This window comes from Thalassophryne amazonica, chromosome 10 (genome assembly GCF_902500255.1).
Source record: "Thalassophryne amazonica chromosome 10, fThaAma1.1, whole genome shotgun sequence".
Taxonomy (NCBI): Eukaryota; Metazoa; Chordata; class Actinopteri; order Batrachoidiformes; family Batrachoididae; genus Thalassophryne; species Thalassophryne amazonica.
Genome location: NC_047112.1, coordinates 24,205,465 through 24,231,846, shown reverse-complemented (window position 1 = coordinate 24,231,846; position 26,382 = coordinate 24,205,465). Strand labels below are relative to the sequence as shown.

At 41.9% G+C, this 26,382-nt stretch overlaps 1 protein-coding gene across 1 annotated transcript in view; it reads right to left on the bottom strand.

The window, feature by feature from the left end:
• Positions 1-748: 748 nt before the first annotated feature.
• The window catches only part of lepr (leptin receptor), a 78,632-nt gene continuing 52,998 nt past the window's right edge, over positions 749-26,382 (bottom strand). The window contains exons 12-21 of the mRNA XM_034179565.1: positions 24,109-24,311; positions 22,750-22,898; positions 19,606-19,759; positions 10,592-10,674; positions 10,288-10,501; positions 8,462-8,668; positions 8,294-8,377; positions 7,852-7,948; positions 3,508-3,583; positions 749-1,732 (exon numbers count right to left, since the gene is read on the bottom strand). Of these exons, the coding sequence (XP_034035456.1) occupies positions 881-1,732; positions 3,508-3,583; positions 7,852-7,948; positions 8,294-8,377; positions 8,462-8,668; positions 10,288-10,501; positions 10,592-10,674; positions 19,606-19,759; positions 22,750-22,898; positions 24,109-24,311 (2,119 nt within the window). The 3' untranslated portion in view covers positions 749-880. The remainder of the gene's footprint in view (positions 1,733-3,507; positions 3,584-7,851; positions 7,949-8,293; positions 8,378-8,461; positions 8,669-10,287; positions 10,502-10,591; positions 10,675-19,605; positions 19,760-22,749; positions 22,899-24,108; positions 24,312-26,382) is intronic.

Here is a 26,382-nt window from a genome sequence, read left to right as displayed (position 1 = left end):
ATGGACTGCATTTATATAGCACTTTTCCATCTGCATTAGATGCTCAAAGCGCTTTACAATTATGCCTCACATTCACCCATTCACATAGACACATTCACATACCAATGTCAGGGTGCTGCCATGCAAGGTACTCACTACACACCAGGAGAAACTTTAGATTAAGGACCTTGCCCAAGGGCCCTTAGTGATTTTCCGGTCGCACTGGGGTTTGAACAGAGGATCCTCTGTTCTCAAGTCCAACGCTTAACCACTAGACCATCACCTACCAACTACTATTACATCACGGATTCTCACCAAATTTACACCACAGATAGATATTAGGGCATGGAAGACTCCACTGAATTTTGGATGTGATCCAGATCCGGAGTAGCAGACATCACAAATCTCGGATCGCTCTTGTTAATCGTAACAAGTTTACATAACCATACATTTATACTGTATGTTTATTACATTGAGTGCATGAATATTATCTGAGACTGAAGAAAAAAATGATTGTGATAGAAGCTGTTAATTTTCTAATGTCAGGTCCGTGGAGGGAGTAGGGGTGGGGCTTAACCCCATCAAGCCCCACCCCTAGGTTTAAGTATCTAATATTAATTATGTTCTGGAAATGATTTAGTTTGTACAAAATAATTATTTAAGTACAAGAAGTAGCTTATGCCACTGCAACCAAGCACAGGTTTACCATCATAAGATGGCAGCCATCTTCCACCATATCCACCTAAAGTTGTGCCAACACTATCTTCCTTTTTTTTTTTAAGTTCCGTTTCTGTGCAGAAATCCAAACCCGCTCTGTTGAATCATGATCACCTACAACAATCTTTATGCTGTGTTTTAATTCCAGTGCAGGCTTCACAGTTGGTGTGCGCCACCTTCTGGTTTAGTTGCGAGTTGTAGGAGCAGTCCTGAACTGAGAAAGGTACACCGGAGAAAAACCACATGTTGAGCCCGACAGCAGCTCGCCAGAATTGATGGAGCCCTCAGGCCCCATCGGACTTGATTCTGCAGGAAAGTGCTCTTTGTTCAAACCCACATTTTCACGTGGCTCGCTTTTGATATCCTGTCTCTCCTTCCCATTTCTCTGCCTTTGCTTCTGCTGATCCTCCTCTGGATCACAGATTCCAACATAATACAAGTCCCTCTCTTCCTTCACCTCTTCATCTCCATGTTCCAATGTTTTGGACGATTCCTCCGCTGAATTGGAGGAGCAGGAGTGTGGTGGGTTGTTGGTGTCCTCGCCTTGGCAGCTGTCCAGGCCACCGGGAAAAGATCCAGAAAAATCTGAGTTGTTGGAGGAGAAATTCCCCTCATCACTGGAGCTGCTGTCCTTGTCGCGGAGATGAAGGAGCTGCTGATCCTGCTTCAGGTTACATAGCACAGTGGCATACGTGACTGAAGACTGATCAGAGCCGTCTTGGATGTGGTCTAGCGGCGGATCGATTGGTTGTAACTCGTCGATTCTTGGGCTTGGAGTACGTAAATCATCCACACCGATCTCCACGAAGGTAGCTCCACCCAGGAGTGCTCCGCTGTCTGTGTTGTCAATCTGGATGATGCCTGAGTTTGGCTCAGGTGATGGTGAAGGTTGAAATGTTTGGACCACGGGTGTGGTCAGATCCGAGAGGTCCGGCTTCTCCACTATGATGGCTTTAGAGATGTTCTCAGTGGGCAACAGCAGTGGCCAAGCTGGTAGAACCTCCTCACGTCGAAGCAGGAGCTCAAAGGTGTCAACCTGAAAGGAGGCACAACAGAGATCTTTACACTGGAAGCTTCAGTGGCATCAAACTTTTGAGCAGGAAGCTGCATATTTTCACTTACTAATCTCCAAGGGCAGAAATATGCCTTGCTTACATTAATGTCCACAAATGCCTGAACCACAGTGTGTTAGCAGATTAAATGTGCAGGCACAGACAAACACTCTTCATTTAAATAAATACTGGTTGATATATAACAACTGAAGCATCTATCATATTGCTTGAAATTAGGGTTGCAAAATCTTTGAAATTTCAAAACTGGAAACTTTCCATGGGAATTACCATATTTTCCAGAGTATAATTTGCACCTGTTAAGCTGTGTTTACACATAACGATGGCAAGTTACAAATGCCATGAAGTATACATTCTTGGCCGCTGATGACAAATGTGATGATTTGAGGCAGAGGCGTCAGGTGTCCTCAGGAACTGATGCAACCTGTTACCACGCGTTACAATTAATGGCATGTGCTGCTGGTGAATTATCAGAAACCATTACGCACGGTCAAGAATAACGTTCCACGTTGTTGCGCATAACAGCGCATCGTTAAGTTCTTGTGAATGAGGCGAATCGCCTCCACACACATACCCATATTCATCCATCAGGTGCTGAACAATTCAGATCGCTCCAGTTTGCTCCTCAAAATCCAGATTAATCCACAGCAGAAGAACTTTGTGACTGCATGCTTAGTTGGGCTCTGTGCCATGGAGTGGTGCAGACAGGAGGAGGAGACGAAGAGAGCCAGATGTGTGGCTCCACGCGGCTCTCGTCTTGCACATTTTCGCAAACATCACACACAGGAGCAGGTGGAACACCTGCAGGAGTGCACTGAGGAGCACTGGAACGAGACTTTTAGCCGACTTGGCATCACTGTCATTCTTCAGCATGCTGCAGCAATGAAACTGAATGCGGTGCAGCAGGGTTTAATTGTGCGCATGTCAGAGAAGAACGCTGTCACGATCAAGACGGATCAACACGCTCAGCTGCGACCTCCGCGACATGAGGCAAAATGAGGGTGGTGCGTGACATTTGTGGAAGATTTTTTGACAGCCAAAAACGTGCTCAATGAAAATCATGAATATCACGCACCAACACGCACTATTAAGAAACCTATTCAGATGCATTAAGTCACATTAAGAATGTCAGGAATGTACCAAGAATGACGCAAATATGACATTTGCAACGCATCTTGCCTATGTGTAAATGCACCATTAAAGAACAAAAACCCATATACAAGTCGCACCTCTTTTTCCATTTCATCAGAATTTTGTATTTTTGTAAGAACTGAATAAAGTTCTACTCAGAAATAAAGTCCAAAAATTTGACTTTTTTAAAATTTATATTATAAATGTTTGCATGCATGTCTGCTTATGAGAAAACACAATGTTTATGTTTTTATATGATGTTTGTATAAATTACTCCAAATTTCAAGTGAATTCTCATTCATTCCCATGGAATGTTCCCATATACAATACAATACTGCAAATTACTCCCCCGACTCCCCCCAAAAAGCCATTTTCAGAATTCATAAGGTTATTTTTCTAAGCAAAGTTTCTTGAGCTTTACTGGAAATGATCCACTCCTTTGACTTATCTGAAATGTTTAATCCTTCTCCAGCACTGCTCCACGATGAAAACAAGAACGCTTTGAAGAAAAGTGTGGTGTGATGGATTTGTGTACTTTGTTTCCTATTATGCAAATAAATCACTTTCAGCAGCAATATCTCTCGTGTAAAAGTGAAAATTGCATTTTTACCTTTTTCAGGTCTAATCCTTTTGCCCAGGAGCATTTGTTGGGGTTGGGCACATCCTTCCACACTAACCTTTTCATCCTGGAAATGAGAGACAGCAAATATTTAGTTCAAAAAAGTTCAAAAAGTTCAAAAGGTTTATTGTCATATGTACAGTAAGAAACGTATTTCCCTGTACAATGAAATTCTCTTCTGTGCTGCTCTCACCGGATGTCTATAATAATAGTCAAAATAGGCATTAAAAAAAAGAAAAATGAAAATAATGTGCAAATAGCAAGATTCAAGTATTAACAGTTAACAGTAAGGTAACAGTAAGGTGCAGTAACAGTGTAAAGTGACCCCAGGGGGTCTGCTCAGTCCTTAGCAGCATTCAGCAGTCTGATGGCAGTGGGGTAGAAAGAGTTTTTGAAGTGGGTGGTTTTGCATTTCACACTCCTGAATCTCCGTCCTGAAGGCAGCAGTGTGAACAGTCCGTGTTGGGGATGTGTATGGTCTTTTATGATGGCGGCAGCTCTGTTGTGGACTCTCCGATGGTAGATGCTCTGCAGAGATGGTAGTGGCGTCCTCGTGATCTTTGATGCGGTCTTCACTACTCTCTGCAGGCGTTTGCGGTCATTCACCGTTGAGCTGCCATACCACGCAGTAATCGAGGTGGTGAGAATGGACTCAATAATGCAGCTGTAGAAGTTGCTGAGAATCTTGGGTGACATGCCAAATTTCCTCAGCCTCCTCAGGAAGTACAGCCGCTGCTGAGCCTTCTTTACCACCTGTGTGATGTTGAGTGTCCAAGTGAGGTCACTACTGATGTGGACCCCCAGATATTTAAAGCTGCTCACTCTCTCCACCTCGCGGCCTTGGATAGACAGTGGCTGATGAGGTTCCCTCTCCCTCCTCATGTCCACCATCATTTCCTTGGTTTTATCTGTGTTCAGGGTGAGGTTGTTGACTCCACACCATGTCACCATGCCTTCCACCTCCCTCCTGTAAGCTGCTTCGTCTCCGCCGGTGATGCGTCCAATCACAGCAGTGTCGTCAGCAAACTTTATGATGGTGTTATCGGGGTGAGAGGCGGCACAGTCGTAGGTGAAGAGGGTGTAGAGAATAGGGCTGAGGATGCAGCCCTGCGGGGTACCGATGTTGGTGGTGATGCTGGCTGAGGTCCTATTCCCAATCTTGACAGACTGTGGTCTGCCAGTCAGAAAGTCCAGGAGCCAGTCACAGAGGGTGGGATGGAGTCCAAGGGCAGACAGTTTGTAGGTGAGTTTGTGAGGGATGACCGTGTTGAAAGCAGAGCTGTAGTCAATGAAAAGTACTCTGATGTAAGGGTCTTTATTTTCCAGGTGGGAGAGGGAGGCGTGCAGGACGGCGGCAATGGCATCCGAGGTTGACCTGTTGTGCCTGTAAGCGTACTGCAGGGGGTCTGTGATGTCCGGTATGCAGCCCTGAATGTATGACAGTACCACTCTCTCGAAACACTTCATAATGATTGGAGTGAGTGCCACTGGCCTATAGTCATTCAGGCAAGATGGGGGGTTCTTCTTGGGGAGGGGGATGATGGTGGTGGTCTTGTAGCAGGTGGGAACAGTGCATTGACTGAGGGCAGCATCCCTCTAATCATGCCTCTGCTTTTTATTTCTTTCATTTAATTTCACGAACCTTCATCAACTCCAGTTACTCCCTCGTGAGCTCTGAAATTCCACACCTCTGATTTTTAATAGGTCTGTGTCTGTTCTGTAACTCAGACTGCCGTCATCCACCGCAGAGATTAATCTCATTTATCATCAGGTTAAACAAAACCTCTGAATGTACTGAAGCAGCACAGATGGTTAAACAAGACTCATCAAGAGATGACATAGCCCCCCAGTCCGCCCAAATCAGTAATACAAAGTGTCGAGGGATCACCTAAGTACACCCTTATGCTAAATATGAATGAAATTGCTCAACTGAGATATCGTGCTAACACACTAAAACGGACAGACATGCTGATCACTGTATAACCCCCCCAACCGTATTTCATACCGGGGAGATAAAAACTGTACATAGATAAATTTAAAGATTAAAGATAAATGAATCATTTTCAAAAAACAAAAACATTCCAATTATCTACTCCTGAAGATGTGGAAGCAGTCTTTTTTTTTTTTTTGCATGCACATCTTCATATGGTGCACCATGAATTTTCATTCAAATCCACCAAATGATTTTGGAGAAGTTGCACTTCTCCCCTTGAAGATGAATTATTTTGCATCATGGACATCTTCACATGGTGTTATCACTGTGTGAAGTGTCACTGAAACCCCATGAAGCAGTTTAGGAGAAGTTGCTCTAAAGAAGTCAGTATCATACAGCATGAGGCATTCATTAAACACCAAAGTCCAAGTATCTCCCCTTGAAGATATCAAATCAAATCAATTTATTTATATAGCGCCAAATCACAACAAACAGTTGCCCCAAGGCGCCTTATATTGTAAGGCAAGGCCATACAATAATTACGGAAAAACCCCAACGGTCAAAACGACCGTTGCATACAGAGCAAAAAGAGAAAGAAACACTCAGTGCATCATGGGAACCCCCCAGCAGTCTAAGTCTATAGCAGCATAACTAAGGGATGGTTCAGGGTCACCTGATCCAGCCCTAACTATAAGCTTTAGCAAAAAGGAAAGTTTTAAGCCTAATCTTAAAAGTAGGGTGTCTGTCTCAGTGATCTGAATTGGGAGCTGGTTCCACAGGAGAGGAGCCTGAAAGCTGAAGGCTCTGCCTCCCATTCTACTCTTACAAACCCTAGGAACTACAAGTAAGCCTGCAGTCTAAGAGCGAAGCGGTCTATTGGGGTGATATGGTACTATGAGGTCCCTAAGATAAGATGGGACCTGACTATTGAAAACCTTATAAGTAAGAAGAAGAATTTTAAATTCTATTCTAGAATTAACAGGAAGCCAATGAAGAGAGGCCAATATGGGTGAGATATGCTCTCTCCTTCTAGTCCCTGCCAGCACTCTAGCTGCAGCATTTTGAATTAACTGAAGGCTTTTCAGGGAACTTTTAGGACAACCTGATAATAATGAATTACAATAGTCCAGCCTAGAGGAAATAAATGCATGAATTAGTTTTTCAGCATCACTCTGAGACAAGACCTTTCTAATTTTAGAGATATTGCGCAAATGCAAAAAAGCAGTCCTACATATTTGTTTAATATGCGCTTTGAATGACATATCCTGATCAAAAATGACTCCAAGATTTCTCACAGTATTACTAGAGGTCAGGGTAATGCCATCCAGAGTAAGGATCTGGTTAGACACCATGTTTCTAAGATTTGTGGGGCCAAGTACAATAACTTCAGTTTTATCGGAGTTTAAAGCAGGAAATTAGAGGTCATCCATGTCTTTATGTCTGTAAGACAATCCTGCAGTTTAGCTAATTGGTGTGTGTCCTCTAGCTTCATGGATAGATAAAGCTGGGTATCATCTGTGTAACAAAGAAAATTTAAGCAATGCCGTCTAATAATACTGCCTAAGGGAAACATGTATAAAGTGAATAAAATTGGTCCTAGCACAGAACCTTGTGGAACTCCATAATTAACCTTAGTCTGTGAAGAAGATTCCCCATTTACATGAACAAATTGTAATCTATTAGATAAATATGATTCAAACCACCGCAGCGCAGTGCCTTTAATACCTATGGCATACTCTAATCTCTGTAATAAAATTTTATGGTCAACAGTATCAAAAGCAGCACTGAGGTCTAACAGAACAAGCACAGAGATGAGTCCACTGTCTGAGGCCATAAGAAGATCATTTGTAACCTTCACTAATGCTGTTTCTGTACTATGATGAATTCTAAAACCTGACTGAAACTCTTCAAATAGACCATATTATCATATATCAGACAAAAAAAAAAAAAAATTCTTTCATGCACATCTTCACTTTGTGTGCAACGACTGCAAAGTTTAATTGAAATCCATAAACGTGGAGGAGTTGCTATAAGGAAGTCAGTATCTTAGTGTATGAGGCATTAATTAAATACAAAGGTCCAAGTATCTCCCCTTGAAGATATCGGGGTGGAATTGTATTCCTTCATGCACATCTTCATATAGTGTGCTACCATTGTGTAAGGTTTCATTGAATTTTAGCAAATGGTTTTGGAAGAGTTACACTTAGAATTTTCATGGAGAAATGGACAGGAAAACAAACACTCTTTAACAACTAATGAAAGAAAACACATTGCTGCTCTTTGATATGAGGTGAATTATCTTCCACTTTTGTAGCTATACAGCTTCAATAATGAACACCATTCTACCATTAAGACTTTCAGTTTCTGGAAACATATTTTGGTAACACAACAAGACCTCTTACTGGGATTGAAAGACGACCAGAGTGATAAACAGTACAATGGTGAGGAAGGAGATGATCATCATCAGCATCATGTAGGTTGCAGGATCTCGTCTAAGGGCTGCAAAGGGAGAAAATACACACACATAGTGAAACATGCTGATGTTGATGTTACTACAGATCGCCCGGAAAGTATTCACAGTGCTTCCCTTTTTCCACATTTTGTTATGTTACAGACTTATTCCAAAATGGATGAATTTCATTTTTTTCTTAAAATTCTACACACAATACCCCATAATGACAATGTGAAAAAGGTTTTGTGATTTTTGCAAAAATTAGAGTTTTGAGAGAAAAAAAATCAATTTACTCCATTTGGGAATAAGGCTGTAACATAAAATGTGGAAAAAGTGAAGCGCTGTGAATACTTTCTGGATGCACCGTACAGTAGTCTGCATAGTGTTCATACCAGTGGTGTACATTGGTTCCCCTTCTCCATCAGCAAACACAGGATACAAGATGAAGTTGTACTCCTCAGAGACAAAGAAATCCTCTGTGAAAAGAAACACCAGAATGAAGCAGCTAATGTGCAAGACAGCCGAGTTAGAAAAAAAAAAGACGAGAGAGAAGTGAGTACCTCTTAGATACACAGTGTGTTCCGTGTAGGGAAACCTGGCCCATGTCTGCCCTCTTTGACCTTTGAGATGGTCAGCACCCTGGTGCCTCTGTGTAAACCACTGTACCACCATGAACAGAGGTGCAGATGGGCAGTCCAGCAGGCTCCATGAAAGAGACACACAGGTACTGTTGATGAACACAACGTGGAATGACCGTACACAGCGTCCTGCAGGAAACATGGGAACAGATAATGGGGACACACAACGTACACTATGATATCATCACAGAGGCAATGGCATATGAGTATTTGATCATTCATGCAGGTGAGACTTGGTGAGACTTAGTTTGGACTATCTATGGCAGAATTATCTGGAGTTATGGGGTCAAAACAGCAATAATGGTGACAAAGGTCAATTTCAGTTTGTACAGGGGTCAAATATTAAAGGTGCTCCAATTTCAGTAAAAAATGAAGCAAATTATTGTTTGGGTTAATAGGGTTCTAAAAAGGAATAGTTTGCACCATGTGTCATGCTCAGTTATCATGTTACAGGGTAACATATGACACATGGCAGAATTCAATGGATGTTGACCTTTACTTTGGAGACAAAGCATTCAACACAGTCAAAACTATTCCATTTACTGATCCTTTTATTTCAGCCAATAATTTGCATAATTTTTTTGCTGAAATTGGAGCAACTTTAACTTTTGACCCCTGTGCAAACTGAAATTGACCTTTGTCGCCATTTTTGCTGTTTTTACCCCATAACATTCCATCATAGATAGTCCAAACTATACCTTTTTGGAATTGTTATGATCAGACAAATAATGTGATATAGTTTTCAACATGACTGGAGTATTTTTAAAGTTTGACCTCTGTGTAATTCTTCATTGACCCCTAGCTGGCTACAGCTACCACCCTGGGATGGCTATCATACATTTTTGTGTAGGCCATGATACACTGAGGCTGGATTCTAAGTGTCGTTTTTTTCCCTTAAGTGGTACAGATTAACTGGTACCACATAACTGGTACTCATTATGGTTGTGTGTGCTAAACATCATTGATGCACAGCAGAGGGAAACACTCTTCCTACCATCTGTCATTGCTTTCCTCTAATGAAGCGCTTCCCTCATGTTTTCTGCTATGCATCATTTATTTTAGCATGCACAAGCACCATGAGTACCAGTTATGTGCACCCCTGCTTATGTGTACTCAACGTCATCCTACCAGTCATAGTTCGTGGGCCAAACAGGTTTTCAGTAACACTTAAGGGGACAAAATGACACTTAGAATTCAGTCTCAGTGTACCATGGGCCTACACAAAAATGTATGATAGCCATCCCAGGGTGGTAGTTATGGGGTCAATGAAGAATTACACAGAGGTCGGAATTTAAAAATACTCCAGTCAAATTGAGAAATATACCACATTATTTGTCTGATCATAACAATTCCAAAAAGGTATAGTTCAGACTAACTATGACTGAATTCTATGGAATTATTGGGTAAAAACAGCAAGAATGGTGACAAAGGTCAGTTTCAGTTTTTACAGGGGTCAAAAGTTAAAGTTGGAAAATACACCTGGGTCGAAATCAAAAGCAACAAATGAGTAATGTGTGCAACCACCCTCAGAAATACTTGGAAGCACGCCATTACTTCATGTAGGTTTGGATTCAGGCTCATTGCACTGGGATTTGGGCTGTATTAATGAAGCAAAGGTCTTTAGTGATTTCACGTGCCACTAACTTTAGTTTATTTCTTTACCAGTTGGCGTCCCTTCCCAAAACCTAGTTGCACCTTACACCCACTTCTTCTCCATCTTCTTGTCCTTAGTGTGCTAGCTGACTCACGTTTGGGCTCTCTCTCCAGTGTCATGTTGATGTTGTTCGTGGAGCTCCCCAGACTATTGTAGGCCTCCACAGTCACGGTGTGGACCTCCTGGCTCCACTCAAATTTGTAGGAGGACATGAGGTCCAGCTGCTGCCTTGACACGATGCCATTCACATCTTGATGCTGAACGATAAATCCGTCCACACAGTAGGGAAGTCCTGCTACTTGGACCGGCTTCGGGAAGAACAACAACACAGCTCAAGTCACTTCAGATGTGTTTACTCAGAAGTCTTTACAGTTATTCTGAATGTGTTTATGTTCTACCTCAAACAGCAGTGTGACATTAGTCTGTTTTCTGTGTGGATCATCCTGAAGAATTCTCCAGAAATCAGGACCCCGCTCAGGAGCTGAGGATCAAACAGCTACAGATTTACACCACGCCAGTGGTAACACTGCCATAATAATGAAGCTGTGGAGGAGCTACGCGCGTGCTTGGCCACCACGGATTGGGATATGTTTGAGGCTTCAACAGACAGTCTAGATGACTACACGGACACTGTGACATCATATATTAATTTCTGTGAAGACAGCATCATCCCACAGCGTACCAGGGTGAGATATAACAATGACAAGCCCTGGTTCACACCTAAACTCCAGCAGCTCCGTCAGCAGAAAGAGGTGGCTTTCAGAGAAGGAGACAGAGACAGCTATAGAGGTGCAAAGTACAGATTTAGCAAGGAGGTGGCAAAGGCTAAATCCATGTACAGTTCATGTCTGCAGCAAAGGTTCTCTGCCAACGACTCTGCCTCTGTGTGAGGGGGTTGAAAGAGATCACCAACTACAAGCCCAAAGCACCTCGTTCTATTGACGACCTCAAGCTGGCCAACGACCTGAACGTCTTCTATTCACGCTTTGAAGACAAGGACTCACACCTCCCCACCCCCCACACAACTGGATATTCAAACACTCTGGTCCTCCATCCTCTCACTGCTGCCCTCCCCACTCCCCTTGTTGCCCTCTCGGTCCAAGAGGAGGACGTGAGGAGACATTTCAAAAGGCTGAATCCACGTAAGGCCCCGGGCCCAGACTGTGTCTCTCCTGCCACCCTGAGACACTGCGCTGATGAGCTGGCCCCAGTCTTCACGGGGATCTTCAACACCTCCCTGGAGTCATGCCATGTTCCAGTCTGTTTCAAGTCCTCAATCATAGTTCCAGTCCCCAAGAAACCACGCGTCACTGGACTTAATGACTACAGGCCTGTGGCTCTCACGTTTGTAGTCATGAAGACCTTCGAACGCCTGGTTTTATCCCACCTGAAGTCCATCACCGACCCCCTCCTGGACCCCCTGCAGTTTGCCTAGAGAGCCAACAGGTCTGTAGATGACGCCATAAACCTGGCCCTGCACTCCATCCTGCAGCACCTGGACTCCCCAGGAACCTACGCTAGGATCCTGTTTGTGGACTTCAGCTCTGCATTCAACACCATCCTTCCAGCTTTGCTCCAGGACAAGCTTTCTCTGCTCCACGTGCCCAACTCCACCTGCAGGTGGATCACAGACTTCCTGATGGACCGGAGTCAGCGTGTGAGGCTGGGAAAAAATGTCTCGAACACTCGGGCTCTCAGCACAGGATCTCCACAGGGCTGTGTCCTTTCCCCTCTGCTCTTCTCCCTCTACACTAACTGCTGCACCTCCAGCCACGACTCTGTAAAGCTCATCAAGTTTGCGGACGACACCACCCTCATCGGACTCATTTCAGATGGGGATGAGTCTGCCTACAGGAGGGAGGTGGACTGGCTGGTGACCTGGTGCAGCAGCAACAACTTGGAGCTCAACGCCCAGAAAACAGTGGAGATGATCGTGGACTTCAGGAAAGCCACAGCCCCCCCGCCCTCCCTCACCCTCACCAACAGCCCCATCACCACTGTGGTCTGTCACCACTTCCTCGGCACCACCATCACCCAGGACCTCAAGTGGGAGTCAACCATCAGCTCCCTCATCAAGAAGGCCCAGCAGAGGATGTACTTCCTGCGGCAGCTGAAGAAGGCCAAGCTGCCTGTCCAGCTGATGGTGCAGTTCTAAACGGCCATCATCGAGTCCATCCTCTGCTTCTCCATCACGGTGTGGTACGCCGGGGCCACAGCCAGGGACAGACACAGACTGCAGCGCATTGTGGCCTCTGCTGAGAAGGTGATCGGCTGTAGCCTTCCATCTCTCCACGACCTGCACGTCTCCAGGACTCTGGGCCGAGCAGGTCGGATCACAGGTGACTCTTCTCACCCTGCACACGGTCTATTCAAACCACTCCCCTCGGGCAGGAGGCTACGGTCCATCCGGACCAGAACCTCCCGCCATCAATCAATCAATCAATTTTTTTATATAGCGCCAAATCACAACAAACAGCTGCCCCAAGGCGCTTTATATTGTAAGGCAAGGCCATACAATAATTATGTAAAACCCCAACGGTCAAAACGACCCCCTGTGAGCAAGCACTTGGCTACAGTGGGAAGGAAAAACTCCCTTTTAACAGGAAGAAACCTCCAGCAGAACCAGGCTCAGGGAGGGGCAGTCTTCTGCTGGGACTGGTTGGGGCTGAGGGAGAGAACCAGGAAAAGACATGCTGTGGAGGGGAGCAGAGATCGATCACTAATGATTAAATGCAGAGTGGTGCATACAGAGCAAAAAGAGAAAGAAACAGTGCATCATGGGAACCCCCCAGCAGTCTACGTCTATAGCAGCATATCTAAGGGATGGTTCAGGGTCACCTGATCCAGCCCTAACTATAAGCTTTAGCAAAAAGGAAAGTTTTAAGCTTAATCTTAAAAGTAGAGAGGGTGTCTGTCTCCCTGATCTGAATTGGGAGCTGGTTCCACAGGAGAGGAGCCTGAAAGCTGAAGGCTCTGCCTCCCATTCTACTCTTACAAACCCTAGGAACTACAAGTAAGCCTGCAGTCTGAGAGCGAAGCGCTCTATTGGGGTGATATGGTACTACGAGGTCCCTAAGATAAGATGGGACCTGATTATTCAAAACCTTATAAGTAAGAAGAAGAATTTTAAATTCTATTCTAGAATTAACAGGAAGCCAATGAAGAGAGGCCAATATGGGTGAGATATGCTCTCTCCTTCTAGTCCCCGTCAGTACTCTAGCTGCAGCATTTTGAATTAACTGAAGGCTTTTTAGGGAACTTTTAGGACAACCTGATAATAATGAATTACAATAGTCCAGCCTAGAGGAAATAAATGCATGAATTAGTTTTTCAGCATCACTCTGAGACAAGACCTTTCTGATTTTAGAGATATTGCGTAAATGCAAAAAAGCAGTCCTACATATTTGTTTAATATGCGCTTTGAATGACATATCCTGATCAAAAATGACTCCAAGATTTCTCACAGTATTACTAGAGGTCAGGGTAATGCCATCCAGAGTAAGGATCTGGTTAGACACCATGTTTCTAAGATTTGTGGGGCCAAGTATAATAATTTCAGTTTTATCTGAGTTTAAAAGCAGGAAATTAGAGGTCATCCATGTCTTTATGTCTGTAAGACAATCCTGCAGTTTAGCTAATTGGTGTGTGTCCTCTGGCTTCATGGATAGATAAAGCTGGGTATCATCTGCGTAACAATGAAAATTTAAGCAATACCGTCTAATAATACTGCCTAAGGGAAGCATGTATAAAGTGAATAAAATTGGTCCTAGCACAGAACCTTGTGGAACTCCATAATTACCTTTAGTCTGTGAAGAAGATTCCCCATTTACATGAACAAATTGTAATCTATTAGACAAATATGATTCAAACCACCGCAGCGCAGTGCCTTTAATACCTATGGCATGCTCTAATCTCTGTAATAACATTTTATGGTCAACAGTATCAAAAGCAGCACTGAGGTCTAACAGAACAAGCACAGAGATGAGTCCACTGTCCGAGGCCATAAGAAGATCATTTGTAACCTTCACTAATGCTGTTTCTGTACTATGATGAATTCTAAAACCTGACTGAAACTCTTCAAATAGACCATTCCTCTGCAGATGATCAGTTAGCTGTTTTACAACTACCCTTTCAAGAATTTTTGAGAGAAAAGGAAGGTTGGAGATTGGCCTATAATTAGCTAAGATAGCTGGGTCAAGTGATGGCTTTTTAAGTAATGGTTTAATTACTGCCACCTTAAAAGCCTGTGGTACATAGCCAACTAACAAAGATAGATTGATCATATTTAAGATCGAAGCATTAAATAATGGTAGGGCTTGAGCAGCCTGGTAGGAATGGGGTCTAATAAACATGTTGATGGTTTGGATGAAGTAACTAACGAAAATAACTCAGACAGAACAATCGGAGAGAAAGAGTCTAACCAAATACCGGCATCACTGAAAGCAGCCAAAGATAACGATACGTCTTTGGGATGGTTATGAGTAATTTTTTCTCTAATAGTTAAAATTTTGTTAGCAAAGAAAGTCATGAAGTCATTACTAGTTAAAGTTAATGGAATACTCAGCTCAATAGAGCTCTGACTCTTTGTCAGCCTGGCTACAGTGCTGAAAAGAAACCTGGGGTTGTTCTTATTTTCTTCAATTAATGATGAGTAGAAAGATGTCCTAGCTTTACGGAGGGCTTTTTTATAGAGCAACAGACTCTTTTTCCAGGCTAAGTGAAGATCTTCTAAATTAGTGAGACGCCATTTCCTCTCCAACTTACGGGTTATCTGCCTTAAGCTACGAGTTTGTGAGTTATACCATGGAGTCAGGCACTTCTGATTTAAAGCTCTCTTTTTTAGAGGAGCTACAGCATCCAAAGTTGTCTTCAATGAGGATGTAAAACTATTGACGAGATACTCTATCTCACTTACAGAGTTTAGGTAGCTACTCTGCACTGTGTTGGTATATGGCATTAGAGAACATAAAGAAGGAATCATATCCTTAAACCTAGTTACAGCGCTTTCTGAAAGACCTAGTGTAATGAAACTTATTCCCCACTGCTGGGTAGTCCATCAGAGTAAATGTAAATGTTATTAAGAAATGATCAGACAGAAGGGAGTTTTCAGGGAATACTGTTAAGTCTTCTATTTCCATACCATAAGTCAGAACAAGATCTAAGATATGATTGTATGGCCTTGCCTTACAATATAAAGCGCCTTGGGGCAACTGTTTGTTGTGATTTGGCGCTATATAAAAAAATTGATTGATTGATTAAAGTGGTGGGTGGACTCATTTACTTTTTGAGCAAAGCCAATAGAGTCTAATAATAGATTAAATGCAGTGTTGAGGCTGTCATTCTCAGCATCTGTGTGGATGTTAAAATCGCCCACTATAATTATCTTATCTGAGCTAAGCACTAAGTCAGACAAAAGGTCTGAAAATTCACAGAGAAACTCACAGTAACGACCAGGTGGACGATAGATAATAACAAATAAAACTTGTTTTTGGGACTTCCAATTTGGATGGACAAGACTAAGAGTCAAGCTTTCAAATGAATTAAAGCTCTGTCTGGGTTTTTGATTCATTAATAAGCTGGAATGGAAGATTGCTGCTAATCCTCCGCCCCGGCCCGTGCTACGAGCATTCTGACAGTTAGTGTGACTCGGGGGTGTTGACTCATTTAAACTAACATATTCATCCTGCTGTAACCAGGTTTCTGTAAGGCAGAATAAATCAATATGTTGATCAATTATATCATTTACCAACAGGGACTTAGAAGAGAGAGACCTAATGTTTAATAGACCACATTTAACTGTCTTAGTCTGTGGTGCAGTTGAAGATGCTATATTATTTTTTCTTTTTGAATTTTTATGCTTAAATAGATTTTTGCTGGTTATTGGTAGTCTGGGAGCAGGCACCGTCTCTACGGGGATGGGGTAATGAGGGGATGGCAGGGGGAGAGAAGCTGCAGAGAGGTGTGTAAGACTATAACTCTGCTTCCTGGTCCCAACCCTGGATAGTCATGGTTTGGAGGATTTAAGAAAATTGGCCAGATTTCTAGAAATGAGAGCTGCTCCATCCAAAGTGGGATGGATGCCGTCTCTCCTAACAAGACCAGGTTTTCCCCAGAAGCTTTGCCAATTATCTATGAAGCCCACCTCATTTTTTGGACACCACTCAGACAGCCAGCAATTCAAGGAGAACATGCGGCTAAACATGTCACTCCCGGTCTGATTGGGGAGGGGCCCAGAGAAAACTACAGAGTCCGACATTGTTTTTGCAAAGTTACACACCGATTTAATGTTAATTTTAGTGACCTCTGATTGGCGTAACCGCCATAAGAACAGTTTCTTCCCCTCTGCCGTTAGACTCATGAACACCTCATAACTCAGTCACCTTGAGCTTAACTCTGTCACTTTATCATTTTATCACGGGTCACTTTAGACAATGTACTTTGGTTTTTAATTGCACTCCTCCCACTGCACTGTTTTTTCTGTTTCACACAGCCTTTCATATTTCTTTTTTTTTATCTTATATTTTTATCTTATTTTGACACATATGTTATATTTTATCTTAGCATTTTATCTCTTCTTAATGTTGCACCATTGTACCGAAGCAAATTCCTAGTCTGTGAATCCTGTTCACTGGCAATGGCAATAAACTTCTTCTGATTCTGATTCTGATGATGAGCAAATTTATGCGTACAAATCAGAAGAGGTCAGATTTGATTTAAGCACCTTCACAAGCTTTACCAGCATTTCAGAATCCATATAATAATTTGCTAAAGCCCAAATCTGTGTGTATTATGTTTGTCTGTTCTGTGAAAAGTGGAAAACCACAGATAGATTGTATATTTTTCAGGCAACATGGAAAATTACCTGAAGATGTGCAGTATCAAAGCAAATTTTTTTTTTAAAATCATAATCCCGTTGCTCACAATGGGCGCACTCAGCTCATGCCAATGTTAGCCTGCTAACATCACCTTATGAGGCTAGCAAAACGTTATGCTCATGTTAGCCCATTAGCAAGACATTACAGGGATATGAAGACCATTAGCATGCATTATGTGACATCAACGAGTTTTCACTCCTAACCTAACCTTAGCCCATTAGCATCGCGTTATATGATGGTAAATGTACTGCATTTATATAGCACTTTTCCATCTGCATCAGACGCTCAAAGCGCTTTACAAATAATGCCTCACATTCACCCTGATGTGAGGGTGCTGCCGTACAAGGCGCCCACTACATAATGGGAGCGATAGGGGATTAAAGACCTTGCCCAAGGGCCCTTAGTAATTTTCCAGTCAGGCTGGGATTTGAACCGAGGATCTTCTGGTCTCAAGCCCAACGCCTTAACCACTAGACCAGGGGTGGGCAACTTGTTCCACAAAGGGCCAAGAGGGTGCAGGTTTTCTTTGCAGCCACTAACTCCACCAGGTGATTTCACTGATTAATATCACTTTGAGCAGATGGAATCAGTTAATGAGTGAAATCACCTGGTGGAGTCAGCGCTGCAAAGAAAACCTGCACCCACTTGGCCCTTTCTGGAACAAGTTGCCCACCCCTGCACTAGACCATCACCTCCTGCTTGTTGGCATTACATTATGTGACACAAACAACTTGTCCTGTTAATGTTAACACATTAGTATCATGTAATGTGACACTAGCGACTTGTCCTGCTAACATTATCCCATTAGCATCACATTGTGTGTCACTAGCCACTTGTCCCGCTAATATTATCCCATTAGCCTCACGTTATGTTACACTAGAGATTTTTCAACACACGTGAACGATTACACCCATTGTGAATCACTGCTTTAAGGTGCTCCATTCTCTCAGGACCTCAGCATGTATTTTTTAAGCACATTATAAATCCCGTTGCTCACAATGGATGCACTCAGCTCATGCTAACATTAGCCTGCTAGCATCATATAATGTGATGCTAGAAAGAGTTTATGTTAATGTTAGTCCATTAGCAACACATTATGTGAAGCTCATTAGCATTGTGACGTCACATTATGTGACTCCAATGAGTTCCCATTAGTATCATGTTATGTGATACTTGTTGGCATCAATTTATGTGACACGAACAACTTGTCCGGCTTTAAGGTGCTCCCTTGCTCACAGTGGATGCACTCAGCTTGTGCTAACAATAGGTGCGATGCCAGTACATTGACATCGCATTTAACGCCAAGCTAGCACCAAGTCCATTATACAACATTTTATATAAAGATTGTAACTTTACTAAAATAATGAAACAGTGCTGTAACACAATGACAGCATTTACCAATTATGAACTGCACCTGGAATAAATATAGATAATTTAATAATATTTCCAAATAACTGCTCTAAGGAAAATGGCTCAACAGATTTATTTATTGGTCACGTCACACGCGAAGTGACCAATCCAAAGGCCAGAATTCGTACTTCCGCGACTGTCAGCTTGGTGAAAACACACTCTGGCTGTATGCTGATCTATTGAAATCAGATGGTTTTTTATTGTTTCCAACTTGCTTTTAACAGCCAGCTGACAGCTTTCATTGCCTGGAATGGTGAGATTTATACACCAAGCTGACCGGAAATTAACGATTGCACATTAAATTGACATTATTGACGAGTCTTACCTGTTTGAAAAGTGACCAAATTACATGAAAATTCAATAAGATATATCTTATATATTATATACCAATTCTAAGGTGGAACTTCGTATGGTAGTATACTAAGGTATATCTAAATATCTAAAAAGGAAGAGTAAAATAGAAGAGTAAAAAGAGTAGAGTAGAGCCACTTAGGTGCCTGGTGGTCTTGAGAACCAGGGATGGTAGGTTGAAAAGCTTTTTTATCCCATGAGAACTCTCCCTACCCACCCAAGCGGCTCAAGAAAAAAAGTATATATAATAATAAATAATAAGACATAAGAAAGATAAGACATCATATATATATATATATATATATATATATATATATATATATATATATATATATATATATATATATATATATATATATATAAATGTTAAGGGTAATAAACAACATATACAATAAATATGGTACTATATAACATATAATATACAGGAGTAACATGTATTTGTATTGAACTCAGTGATGTTTTCAGCAAGAAAATTCGCCCCTCGAGGTTAAATGCCTGGATGATCGACCTTGAGAATAGGTTGTGATGATAATAAAGTACATTTTATTTACCAACTTATATTTCAAAAACACTATGGCTATAGAAACCAACTAAAATAGTTAGCTATTGTTATTTGGGGGGTTTTACATACTTCATTAATATAAACATTTTTATTTGGGGGAATTTCAGCGAGTACAGTGTATTTATCCATGGGGAATGCTCAAGTTTCAGCATAATTCCAAGCTCTGGGATGTTTTCTGGGATTTAGTTTAACACTGAAATAACTGGTGTTGTACCTCTGCTGTTTTGGGCTTTGGAGCGGACCTCCTCACTCCAGTCACTCCAGTAGCCAGTGCCATCAGTGTGCATGCAGCGCACCTGCACCACATACACACTGCACACGTGCGGGACCACAACCTCTGCATATGGAACCCGCACTGGATTATGAACCTGTAAGTATGAAATGGGATCAGCCTCTGCAGAATAAAAGAATTAGACGTCTTTGCTTTCTTTATGCTGTGTTTACACATAGGCAGGACGCATTACGAATGTCATATTTGCGTCATTCTTGGCAGATTCCTGACATTCTTAACGTGACTTAACGCATCTGAATAGGTTTCTTAGGTGTTTTTGTTTTTGAGGATGCACAAGCAAATTTCGTTGTGTTGATCGCTGTGCAATGACAATAAAGGTGATTCTAATTCTTAATAGTGCGTGTTGGTGCATGATATTTGTGATTTTCTTGGACGATGTTTTTGGCTGTCAAAAAAACTTCCATGAATGTCACGCACCACCCTCATTTCGCCTCATGTCATGGAGGTCGCAACTGATCATGTTGATCTGTCTTGATTAGTGGTGATCCTTAATAGAGCGTGACAGCGTTCTTCTCTGATGTGCACACAATTAAACCCTGCTGCACCGCGTTCAGTTTCATTGCTGCAGTATGCTGAAGAAGGACAGTGATGCCATGTCGGCTAAAAGTTTCATTTCAATGCTCCTCAGCGCACTCCTGCAGGTGTTCCACCTGCTGCTGCGCCTGATGTTTGGAAAAACGCGCGAGACAAGAGAGCCGTGTGGAGCCACACATCTGGCTCTCTCCGTCTCCTCCTCCTCTCTGCACCACTCCATGGCACAGAGCCCAACTAAGCATGCAGTCACAAAGTTCTTCTGCTGTGGATTAAGGTAGATTTTGAGGAGCAAACTGGAGCGATCTGAATTGTTCAGCAGCTGATGGATGAATATGGGTATGTGTGTGGAGACAATTCGCCTCATTCACAACATGACAAAAAGTAACGATGCACTGTTACACACAATAACGTGGAACATTATTCTTGACCGTGCATAATGGTTCCTGATAAGCATTAATTGTAACGCATGGTAACAGGTTGCAGCAGTTCCTGAGGACACCTGACGTCTCTGCTTCAAACCATCACATTCGTGATCAGCAGCCAAGAATGTATACTTCGTGGCATTCGTGACTTGTCGTCGTTATATGTAAACACTGCATAACTCAGGAATATGAAGTACATGTTTAAATGTCAATGGTCAAACACATGCAGAAAAATAGATAAATCTTCAAATCTTAGAAGAATTAATCAAAGCGTCACATTTATGCTGATAAACTGATTTTTCCTATTTTTCTGCTGATGGGTTCATTCAACATTAATGTAAAGAACTTGCCTGTTGTAATTTCATGTGTTCAATATCAAAAACTGAAACTCTGAGTTAAGAAGAAGAAGAATTCCTCAACAGGACTTGAGGGACATTGGTGCTGGTTCTTATTTCCAGATTGTGTGAGACAGATTAGAGTCAATGACTTCCCCTGAAAGGGACACCAGTTAAATAGAGGTTCCTTCCCCAGCTAAGTCCAGTACCTATTTACAGCTGGTTGGACTGAGGCAATGCAGGTGAAGCATCTTGTGCAAATACTCAGACAGGTAGCATGAGAGAGAATCAAACCCACATCTAGGCCTACATATTGATAGTCTGTCATTTTACCTCACTGAGTTAACTGCTCCACATTATTTATAACAAAATGTTAGGTAAATACAAATTTCATGAAATACAGGGTTCCTACAGCACAAGGCAAGATAGATTTAAGACTTTTTAGAATTTTTCTTGAATGCCAGTCGGAATGAAGTTTGAGCCCAATATCACAATAAGGTGGGTGTCCAGCCAAATGTTGTTTGAAGATCTGCTAGCATTGGTGCTGGTGTGGCGGTCTGAGCAGTCTCCCCACCCCCCTTCCCCCAAGCAGGACCCTCCCGCTTGATATGCACATGTATCATGCATGTGTCACTTTCCACAAACACAGACTGATCCATCTGTTGACTTTGGTCACAAACAGGACACGTCAACAGCAAAGTCAAAAGTAAGCAGTGGGGACGCAGATTATGGCGGACTGCCATGCACAATGCGCCATAACTGGTGTCCCTAGACCGCCACATCAGTATCTGAGGTGTATTTGAGATCAGGGCAGCATCAGAGCAGAACGGAGACATACTCGACATCCGATGGACCACTGATTTTGCAGTCTTGTTTCTCACTAGGGGCAGGACGGTGGACTTAGTGGTTAGCAATGCTGCCTCACAGTGCAAAGGTCATGGGATCGATTCCCACCTGTGGCCTTTCTGTGTGGAATTTGTATGTTCTCCCCGTGTTTGCGTGGGTTCCTTCCGTCGTGCTCCGGCTTCTTCCCACATACAAAGACATGCAGCTTAGGTGAACTGGAAACATTAAATTGTCTATATGTGGCCCTGTGACAGACTGGTGTCCTGTCACAGGGGGTGTACCCTGCCTCATGCCCTGTGACTGCTGGGATAGGCTTCAGCTCCCCGCGACTCGATCTTGGATAAGCAGTTGAAGATGAGTTTGTGTGTGTGTGTGTTTCTCACTATGTATGTGGGATTCCATTGTTTTGGTTCCTCATCGTGGAGAGTTTAAAGGACTTCCTGCATGAAATGCACCGCGCCTCAAACACATTCCTTGGTACTGGTTTCAGCCATGCTGCAAAATCGTCTTTGAAAACCCAATTTTAATTAAATTTACACTTCCCCTGTCATCACGTTAAGTTGAGCTCATTGAAAGTGTGTCTGCTCTGAGCAAGACAAGAAAAAAAGACAGCAAAAAACAGAGATTTGTTGCAGTTTTGATTTATTGCAGTCACTGTCTTGATTTGTGCAGTTACGCTGGGTTTACTGGATTATGAAAAAAATACTGTCTTTTATTTTGCAGTGTCAGAAGAAAACATGGATGAAATCCTGCTTCTTACATCTTGCAATGGCAAGGCTTTTGAAAGACTGATTTAGGACATTTTAACACCAATTAAGGCCTTATTTTTAAATTACCTAATGCCTTTGAAGACTTTTTAAGAATCTGCAGGAACCCTCTAACAGAGAAATGAAACATTAAAAACAAAATACAAGTGTCAAGAGCCTGACCTTCCACTCTGCGTGGGTTCTCACAGCGGATCGGTACCGAAACTGACACTGAAGACCATCAACGGGCAGAGATGGCGGCTTCCATGTTACCCTAAGAATGCTGTTCCTTTGGCTCACTGCCATTACAGCACTGGGTGCATGAGGCTTCACTGTGGAAGAAACAACATCTCAATATGCCGATCATGGTGAAATAATTCTTGATAATCATCATATCATCATAATCTTAATCACAATTCTTGATATTCATCATCAACATCTCTATGGAGACAATGTTTCCAACAATACAATCTGGGTTGGGCTAGGATCAACAAAGGGTCATTAGAAGCCTAGCAGTTTAGCCATCTTCATCATCAATTTTTAACTGCTGCTAATGTTGCATGTCCATCTGCACAAGAAATGATGTAAATAAAGCAAGTCTTTAAGAAAAAAAAAAGTGCTACAACTTCACAGCGTTAATCCAAATTAGGATGTGATTGATGAGCTTCAGACTAAAGATCTTTACTGCTAAAACATGTTGATGATTCACTTTCAACTCTAATATGCTGTGAGAGACAGCTAACAGAATAAATAATGTGTTAATATCAACCTTACTAAATGTTAATAAACTTTTTAAAATGAGAGATTGTGCAGTTATACATCTCCACGGGGATCCAGTCTTTGCTACTGGACACTTTTCATGTTTTTCCCTGTTCACTGGCAACAAGAATCAGGTTACTCTGAGTATTTGTGATTTCCCCAAACACAAAATGAATTAGCCAGTTAACCAGCAGCAGTGTTTGAGTGCTAAATGAGTAATGCAACATAATTTTTGTCCTGAGTGAAAAAGTGATCCCCAAAACATCTAAAAATAGAGCCTAGTTTGAACAATGTCCAGAGTGGCTATCCATACGTAGCAGTATTAATAATTCAAAATTCTATTCGTACGTAGCGCAGCCATGTTATGGTTAAGGATTATGGTTAGGGGTTACAGCTAAGGATATGTAGCTGCATCTGTAACATATTTTAGGAACCTATGTATCAATAGCAAATATATGTACAAGTACGTACCCTTATAATTATGTGACCTATATTGACCAATGAGAGAGATGCTATGTACAAACAGAATTTCACTATCCAAATATGGCTATGTACGGATTGCCAATGCCAAAAATGTCAGAGTTCTTTTAAGACGTTCACTTGTTGATTTGCAGCGAGTGAATAAGAAGCAGTACTATCTTGGGTAAAAACCCAAATGCTAAACACCACTTACAAAACAGTGTCACAACAGAAGTCGCCACTGAGGGATTTACAAAATTTACAAAACACAACTTTGTCGCTTTCTGCTCTGTGGATTTGTGTCATGTGCATGGTGCTGCTCACCGCGGTCAGTAGGTGACAAGAGCACAGGTTTGGACCTGATCAGGCCGCGTGGCGACGATAACTCCAGCCACAGTTTGTAGCAGTTCATCCTCAGAGGCCGGATGATACAAGTCGTAGCTTTGACCAGCGACGGACACGCTTCCCCAATTTCCTTACCCGTACCTTCTCTCGCCTCCATCACCTCACATGGCACATCAGCCCACCTGACATGGAAGATACGTGAAGATGTGAGACATTTACTCACAACAGGTGATTAACACAAAATGCAGGGTGGTCTGTTTCTAACCAGAGGATGTAAATACAATGCACTCCAAAAGTACTGGGCCGCTTGGTATTTTGCATGTTTAAATTTATGCCATTTCAAATACAAAAAGTGAATCAGGCTTCTCAATATAAAAATTTCTAAAATTTTCTTCTTTATACTGTTTGTATTTCTTCATAATTGATGTAAATAAAGTCCAAGACATAATCAGTGACTTGGAAATGTTCATGTATCCATCCCCTGACTTGTCTGAAGAAAACTGTCAATAAACTAATTATTTACAGGTATTACACCAAAGCATTCCATTACTTATGCAACCCATCATCTTGGCTTTTATATTTTTAATTAATTTATATCAAGTTGTAGAGAATTCCTTTGAGTTTGAGTTTAAGGAAGATAATTTTAGAAATTGTTATATTGAGAAGCTTAATTTACTTTTTGAAATGGCATAAAGAAATTAAAATGTGTGAAATATCAAGCGGCCCAATACTATTGGAGGGCACTGTATTGTATGATGTACCTTATGAATAAATGTTGGTCTTAGAGATCAACTTCATCAATGTTTGATGGACAGGCTAACATTTAACCAGAAATAATGTGGGAACTAAATAGCCTAGCTCCAGCTAGGCAAAACAATGTGCCCAGCATAGCCTAGCATTTGCGACAGATTCTAGAGTAAAACAGCATATATGAGTAGACATTTTTGTCACATGTCCTTACATTGAAGAGCAGCATGGTGGCATAGTGGGTGGCATTGTTGCCTCACAGCAGGAAGATCATGGGATCAGTTCCCACCTGTGGCCTTTGTGTGGTGTTTGCATGTTCTTCCTATATTTACGTGGGTTCCCTCCGAGTGCTCTGGCTTCCTCCCAAATCCGAAGGTTCAGGTATGATTATTTTAAAGCTACAGTGTGTAAAATTTAGTGTCATTTAGTGGTGAGCGTACACATTGCTGTCAATCGTTTTTCTCTTTACATCATCGCTTCTGTGCTGAAGAGGATCCATGGTGCCTTGTCTTCAACTGTGATAACCAATATGTATGAGCCTGTATTTCACAGAAATGAGGGTTCTCAAACTTGCTAGCCTACCCTAGCAACCAGTATTAGTTCATGAGCCAGAGGCCAATTTTGACCTAATCAGTATTACTTAAGGAGACTAAATGACACAGAGTCCAGCCTCGGTGTAACATGGTCTACCAAAAATGTATGATAGCCACAGTGGTGGGCACAGCTAACCAACAAGTTAGCTTCGATAACCACTAATCAGCTAACTGAAAGGTATCTTTTACAACGCTAAACTGATAAAGCACTAAAAAAAAATTCATCGGAAGCTACAGGTAACCGCTAACCAATAACTTTCGATATTGTCTCCGGTACACACTCAGCTACTGACAAGCCGATTTTGAGTTTAAATACCGCCAACACTTCTGATAGAATCAAAGACGATCACAAACCCAAACACAATCAATGAGTCAGCGCTTCTGTCTTTGTGCACCCTGCACTCTGCTGTAGGGAAGAGTCATTATCCTTCACAGCATGCAGTGGTCCAGCCATGAGGCAGACGTCTAAAAGGAAAGCAGGTTTGACTTATGGTTTTGATTTACAAATCAAATTAATCCAGACAGAATGACTACATGAATGTCAACTCTGTCATTTGTACAAAGTGAAAATATAATACATATCTTTTAATTTTAAAATAATGCACTAATTTTTAAGTTTTGAACATTAACACACACAGATGCCCAAAAGGATTATGGGTGAACTGAGCCTCCGGTCACACTGATTGGTTGATTCATTCATTGTATTTAAAAACCAACACAAGCTACTGTCACTTGTGTGTGCTGGTGTTTACAAATAAATGTGCTTTTGTAAAATATGTATTTTTTTTCTTTTGTAAAAAAAACAACAACAACAAACAACAACAACAAAACAACAACAACAACAAAAAACAAAACAAAAGGGCATTTGCAAAACCAAAAAGTCTGTTAAGTTGTGAGTCAGGTTGACAACCAT